The 7,463-nt window shown below is 39.8% G+C and overlaps 1 protein-coding gene across 1 annotated transcript; it reads right to left on the reverse strand.

Annotated features, from left to right (window-relative positions):
* Nucleotides 1-1,531: 1,531 nt before the first annotated feature.
* LOC109178838 lies at nucleotides 1,532-5,116 on the reverse strand. Its single transcript, XM_019328391.1, has 4 exons — nucleotides 4,614-5,116; nucleotides 4,364-4,510; nucleotides 3,709-4,285; nucleotides 1,532-1,537 (listed from the first exon to the last, which is right to left on the reverse strand). Exons 1-4 carry the CDS (start codon nucleotides 5,114-5,116, stop codon nucleotides 1,532-1,534), a joined length of 1,233 nt encoding a protein of 410 aa, XP_019183936.1.
* Nucleotides 5,117-7,463: the final 2,347 nt, after the last annotated feature.

A 7,463-nucleotide genomic window follows, 5' to 3' on the forward strand; every position in this document is an offset into this window, starting at 1 on the left:
TGTGCAATACTATAGTCATATGCAATCTCATGCAACACTATAAACATACTCATATGCAATCTCGTGCAAAACTATACTCATGCTCATATGCAATCTCGTGCAATGCTATAAATATACTCATATGCAATCTCGTGCAAAACTATATTCAAGCTCATATGCAATCTCGTGCAATGCTATAAATATACTCATATGCAATCTCGTGCAATACTATAAATATACTCATACACTCATTGTAAAAATATAGTACTTTCTGTGGAGGTCTCTTTGAGTCATAATTGACTTGATTTCTTTCTCTCTTTCTTTCTTTCTTTCTTTCTTTCTTTCTTTCTTTCTTTAGAGTCGCAATGACTCACTTCTTTCTCTTTGGAGTCGCAATGACTCATACTTTCTCTTTGGAGTCGCAATGAATAATACTTTCTCTTTGAATGGACGAGATAGGAACTTCATCATAGTGTGAATGAACCTATCTGGGCACGGCGTCTAGCCGACCTAATACTCTGCTCGTCCACCGAACCACTATACTCATACTCTGTGGAATCAGGTATCGAACTTTTAGTGTGCACACCCCCTGACCAGGATTCCAAGCCTGGCGGGCAATTTCCAACCTTGTAACGTGGGAATACGCCGTGTTACATATACTGTGACCGCAATGTCCATAAAATCATCCGAGAGGACATAGTCCAAATGGGATCCTCCAAAACCTCACCGATATAGATAATACATAAATATATCTCTCATGCATGCAACAACTCTACTACTTCTCAATGCATCAAAGAATGATATATCACATGCTTATAGCTTTTTGAAAGTAATACTTGGGCTCACGTTGGCCCCTTATGCATTTTTGAAATATGACATATGTGAGATGCAAAATACACTATAACATGCTTCTAAACCATGTATATAAACCATAAAATACTCAAGGATATAATATCATGCTCGGTTTGCAACATAGCAAATTCTATACATTTCTATCAACAAAATATGCTTCAATTCTCATGGATCAAATATCACATCTTAGTCATGCTTTCATAATAAATCATATTCTCAAATAATCATGCTTCTCTACTCAATAAAAATAACATCAGATTACATAGCCAAGCATTTCTCATACACAGAGACTTAACAAAATATGTATTGTGTAGTAATTTCCTCAATAAATTCATCATAACATACTCATTTTTTTTTATCCAAATTCAACGAAATTAAAGCCAAAACGTGCGTCGAGACGACCCCGAGGTACCGAGCCACAAGGGCCCGTGACACCTGGCCCGAAACGACACGTAGCTGAGCCACAAGGGCTCGACCACTGCACAAAAACTCCTCAGATCAATACTCAGGGACCTGGGGCGGGACTCCTCATGAGCCGCCCCATGAGACCCGTTACAATACCGGGCCTAGGCGGCGGCCCTCTCCTAGGGCCATGCCCTAGACCCAGGTAACCCCGGCTCTAGCCGGCGGCTCTCCTGATGGGCCGCGGCTAGGGTCTCTGGTCTGATCTGGTGCACACACAGTGTGCACCAGATGACATTTACATCTGCAAAAACAATCCAAACAAGTCCAAAATATTCTCAACAACTCAAAGACAAATACTAGATCGCTTCCAAGCATAAACACAACAAAATATCATAATTTCTACTCAATATCAAAGGCTTCACAGAGCCAAAATCAAAGAGGGAGTCCATGGGGTTATACCTCTTGTTGCTTCTTCTTCTTGGATCTCTACCTCCTCTCTACTCAAACACCACCTCCTTCACCACCTAAACATCTCAAACACAAGCCGAGGCTAAGAAACCTCAGAGATTGAAAGCTAAGAGGAAAGGAAACCTTAAGCTAAGATGGAAAATGAATGAAGGAAATGAATGTTGAAACTTACTACAATTCTCTTTTGCTTCTATTAGACAAAGGTTGGGGAGAGGCAAGGTTGGAGATCAAAGGATCACAAATGAATAGTGTTGTTTATATAGGGTGCAAAACCCTAGGTAGAAAGCAAATGATTGGGTGAGGGCAAAATGGTAAGAATTTGGCTAGAATATGTTCTCAGACAATGTTCCTTGGAATGAAGTGGTTCACCTAGCATCATGAACCAAGGGCTAGAAATGCTATTTTAAATACTTTGGGGTTGAAAATGAATTTTCTCAAAAATTTATCTAGATGAACCCTAGTTTAAAGTCTTTTTGAATTCTCCCGGTTTCACTCAGATTGATTTCTCGATTTAAAACTTGATACGCGAAGTACCCGAAAATTTAGGATTTTGGAATAAAATAAGTTTTGGTATTGAATTAATTTAAAATGTGACAAAAATAATTTATTCAAACACCAATTGATCGCAAAAAATTTTAATGGAGTGAAAATGGCTATTTTCGGAATTTCTTAAAATTGGATTTATAAAATAAAATTTTAGGTTTTTACAGTGACCACCAGCGTGACGTCGTCACTATTTGAAAGTAGCCTGCCCTGTTACGATGAAGGTCACGACGTGACCTCCATCGTGACCAGCTAGACCCCTTTGCTAATCTTTAGGTGTCACGCTGGTAGTCACGTCGTGACCACCAGCGTGACACCCTAAGATCAGAAGGCTGTTTGGAGGGTCACGATGGAGTTCACACCGTGACCAGGCAATCTGAAGGCAGTTTTATTGGCGCAATTCAAAGATTATAAATAGTTTTAGGCATTATTTTCATTTTATCTTTTAATCTTTCGAATCTTTCTTTACATTTTTTCTCTACTCACACCATTTAGAACATAAACACATTGTATTCCATCATCGTTTGGAATATTTAAAGGAAGATTACTGTATGTAATTACAACTTTCAACTTCTATTTCAGATTTATATTCAATAAAGTGAAGTATTCTATTTCTTATTCTTGCACTTTACAAATTACTTTTGAAGTTGAATTCATTGTGCATTATTTCAATTGCTTTTAGTTTATCAATTCCAGTATGAGTAGTTAAACTAGTTACGAATTTATATTGAATTGCTTTGAATGAATGCCAAAATGAATTAAATTGCCAAATCTAGGGGTTGCAATATCTTTAGAATGAATTTGATTGTGAAATTGGTAAAATATTTTGACTCTTGTTCGGTTAGGGCCCAACTTTGCAAGGGGATTTTGGATTTGGTGTTTCATCGATAATAGGTATTCACCATAGCCAAACCTATTACATATCCAACTTACTCTTGAGAAAGGAGAGTTGGAAGGGAAATAACACACAAGGTGTTTGATTAATTGCCTCACCTAGTCTAGTTGCCATGAGAATGGGATTAGAACTCAGGGGATAACCCAATGACCATGAGAATGGCGTTGACACTCGCTAAACTCCCTCACTTTCATAATTAATCATTGTTTGGCTTAGAAAATTAGAACATTAAGAAACATTTATACAAAATGGTTTTTATCTAAATCCTTTCTTTCAATATTGTCTTTTACTTGATTTATTGCTTTATCTTAAACTTGTTCTCTATGCAAACAAATATTTCCTTTCGGTTAGCTTTCAAACACTCGATGATCTTGTGTTTAACCCCTCTCTACTCAATTCCCTTATAGACATTCCTAGGGGACGACACTCACTAAACACTCTCAGCCATAGAGAGTGTTTTTGCTATCCATCCTTCTGATCTAGAGGTTATCCCGTCAAAGAGCTCCGAATACGTGTACTAAGCTCATAATAATATCACAAGGCACAAAATACTTGTCCACACGAACTGGGACATCTTCAAGAGTTCCAATGGGGCTCCTAGTAAACTGATCAATAAATTGCAATATAAGTTGGACCAGTTGTGGATCCCCCAAATTCAACTTTATGCAAAGAGATAGAGGCATGGCATTAACACTGGCTCCTAGATCACAAATGGATCTTTTGATCGTACGGCCACAAATAACACAAGGGATCATGAACCTCCTCGGATCTCTATGCTTACTTAGACTCTTTCCTTCTTCTCGTGTCAAGGCCCTGTACTCTTGTGCCATAACAATCATCTCATGATCCCCAAATTTCCTCTTTTTAGTAAAAATATCCCTAAAAAATTTTCCATAAGAAGGAACTTGAGAAAGCAAATCAAGCAAAGGAATTAAAACTTTCAAATTTTCTACCATATCCAAAAACTTTTTCCATCTACTATCCTTTACTTGTTTTTGAAATTTTTGAGAGATTAGCAATGATGGTTCATACATTCTCACGAGCTTCTCTTCCTCATCATGGTCTTGTTGATTTGTCTTCAAAGCAGCTTGCTCAACTTCTTCTTCCTCAAGTTTCTCCTCAATCTCCACATCATCAATTTTACTTGAAATTGATGTGTCAATTGGAAGAGATGGTTCTCCAATTATCTTCCTACTCCTTGTGACAATGGCACTGACTTACTCCCTTGGATTCTCGGGATAAGCGGTCAACTTCCCAGTGACCTTGGTGCTAGAGGTTGAGGCCTGATTTGCAAGTTGGTTTTCTAGCATCTTATTATGAGCACTTAGTTGATCCAACCTCTCAATCACTTGCTTGAATCTCTCCTCACTTCGCAGTTGGGATTTTAGTATCATATTCACCATAGCTTCCAAGTTTGGTTGTGGTGGGGCTTACAAAGCAGGTAATGGTGGTCTAGGTTGAGATGACATACCTTGGAATTGTTGCCCTTGGAAACTTGATGTCCTCTATTGCCAAAATGTTGGGGATTTGCAGCTCCCATTGGATTGCTCCAAGAAAAACCAGGATGATTTTTTGAGGAGTTTGGATTATAAGCCCCTTGAGGTTGTAATGATTGTTGTGGTGGCCTATTGTATCCCACCAAGCCAAGTTAATGTGCTCCATGGGAGATTGAGAACTAGAATCATTAAGGCATTTTCCCAAATTGTGTCCTCCACCGCAAAGATCACACATCAAAGCTTGACCCAAAGGAGTAGGGGTAGAAACATAACTCACAGTTTGATTTTGAAGAGTGATTTGAGCTAGCTTTTGGACCATGGAAGCAACATTATCGACCTTAGCTGACAAGGCTGGAATTTTCTCTACCTCATGCATTCCTCCTATAAGTTTTTGTGAAGATCTCTCCGAGTACCAAGTTAATCCATTCATAGTAATCTTCTCCAATAGTTCTTCGGCTTGAGTTGGTTCCAAAACCATGAATGACCCACCCGAAGAAGCATCAACTAAGACCCTTTGAGTTATCAAGCAAACCTTCATAAAAAGCCATCATCAAATCCCAACTTTGGATGCCATGATGTGGACACGGCCTTCTCATCTCCTTAAATGTAACACCCCTAAATTTGTTAAACTTTTAAAGCTCATGGAATAAAGGTAAATATAATATTAATTCCCAAACAGAGCATAAACTAAACATGATAGTCGGGGTGCTATGCCACATCTGAGCTAGAGAACTCAAATGCGCAGGCTAAACTAACTAACAAAGCGTAATCAAATTCAAATATAAATCAAGGCACGCATGCCATTTCATCAACGCTAGAACTATCTAACTAAGCCCACGAATCCAACTAGCGCGCTTTGAAGCTACTCAACTGCTCCTGAAAAACATTCAGTGTAACAACTGTCAGCGAATAATGCTGGTAACCCACTCTAACGTGTTAAGTACAATATAGGTAGATATAAGAAACTCATTTTGAAACTGGAATACATACATACTTACGAGACTCTAATTTAAATTCAAGATCAAGACTCAAGACACAATAACAGACTCAACAGTATAGAATAATCATAAAGACTAGCATGCGTCCTAAGAACATGTTGCGAGACATGACAGGCAGATAAGCATATAAATAACAAATAGAGGCAACAAAGGCATTCAAGACAGTTAGCAAGTAATCAACAAAGCACACAATCCATCTTCCAACCTTATACCAAGTTCCAACCTTGTAGCTCCCTTCCGTCCTTATATCAGTTTCAACCTATACCTCCAGGCCACCCTTATTCCTCCGGGCAACTACATGCCCCCACCGACAAACCACCTTTCAACCACCAACATATCAAGATAGCGCTGCAGTGCCATTCACATGATCCGCACCTCTAGTGCCAATATCAAGGGGTCAGAGCATATAGCCCTGACATGACACCGCAACACTTATAACCTGACCCATACTCAACGGCAAGCTAGTCGAAGGTGGGTTTGTGCCTTTAGCACAGTAACCGCTAGGCCTGTACCTTTAGTACAATGATCGGGCACAAGTGGTGCCAACCGCCAACAGTTCATTTCCACCAATCACAATCTCATCATCATCATCATCATTAATCACACCGGCCATTGCGCAATGACCACGATACTCTTCACAACTCAATCAATCAACACATAATCAATCAAGACACAACAACAACGACATGTATTACACATAAATTCCTAGAACGATACCCAAAACACCAAACGAGACTCATACACGACAAACGGGGTACAAAGGGGCACAACGGGACACGGGGAAACAACAAACAGGGAAAAACATCACGAACCACACCCCCTTTCCAGCGGGTGGGTGGCGGGTGGAGGACCACCCGCCGGCGGCGTCCCACTGTTCCAGCGGGTGCCCGGCGGGCAGTCGCCTGCCCGCTGGGATAGTACACGGGCAGCGGGTAAGTGGCGGGCACCCCTGCACCCACCTACCCGCCACTGACTCACAGGTAATTTTTCGGTCCCGGGATCTCTCGTGGAACCTGAAACTGTGTCCAGACACATTCAAACACATAACGACAACACCACGTATTCAATTAACGGGATTAAACCAAGAATTATACCGAATACGTTTTAACACGATTCCTAAACATGCCAAGACCCAACAATAATCATATAACGATTCAGGAACATCCGGAACCACAAGAACATCAAGAAATCTATATGCGAAGTCCTAAACACAAGTCATAGGCTAGACTTAACACCCGATCATGCATAATCCCACCCAAATATACGAAGAACATCATAATACGAAATTCACGACATAAACCCTAGAGCTCTAGACATAATTAAAATATGAGATCATACATATAATAAATCAAAATATCAAGAACATCAAGATTATCAAATAAACACAATATAAACCCTAAGCAAGGCTCTATCAAGACTCAATCACAGAATTACACATACGATTATCAAAGGAGCCAACGAATAAGATATAGCAAGGAAAATATGTTTTGTCGAGACATGGGTTACCTCTTAGCCCTAACCAATATCACTGGCTACTAAGGTTTTTCTCTAAGATTCTCCTCCCAATTGATCTTCCTAGGCTTGTTGGTGGGGGATTTCCTCGGCTGGAGTTCCTGCGAGTAATTTCGAGTGAGGGAAGGGAGAGGAAGGGTTCTATCTGTTTCCTAATCCCCTATTTCTGAATAATAAGGACCGCTTTCCCTATTCCCTATGGGCTTAAGGTTCCTGGTTCAGGTAAAGTTTCACGATTCATGGTGGACCACCTGGGTTAATTAAGGGAATTATAATTGGATTAAATCCCTCTTAATTATTTTAATTAGTGAAATT

The sequence above is a fragment of the Ipomoea nil genome, unplaced genomic scaffold, assembly GCF_001879475.1.
Source record: "Ipomoea nil cultivar Tokyo-kokei standard unplaced genomic scaffold, Asagao_1.1 scaffold0873, whole genome shotgun sequence".
Taxonomy (NCBI): Eukaryota; Viridiplantae; Streptophyta; class Magnoliopsida; order Solanales; family Convolvulaceae; genus Ipomoea; species Ipomoea nil.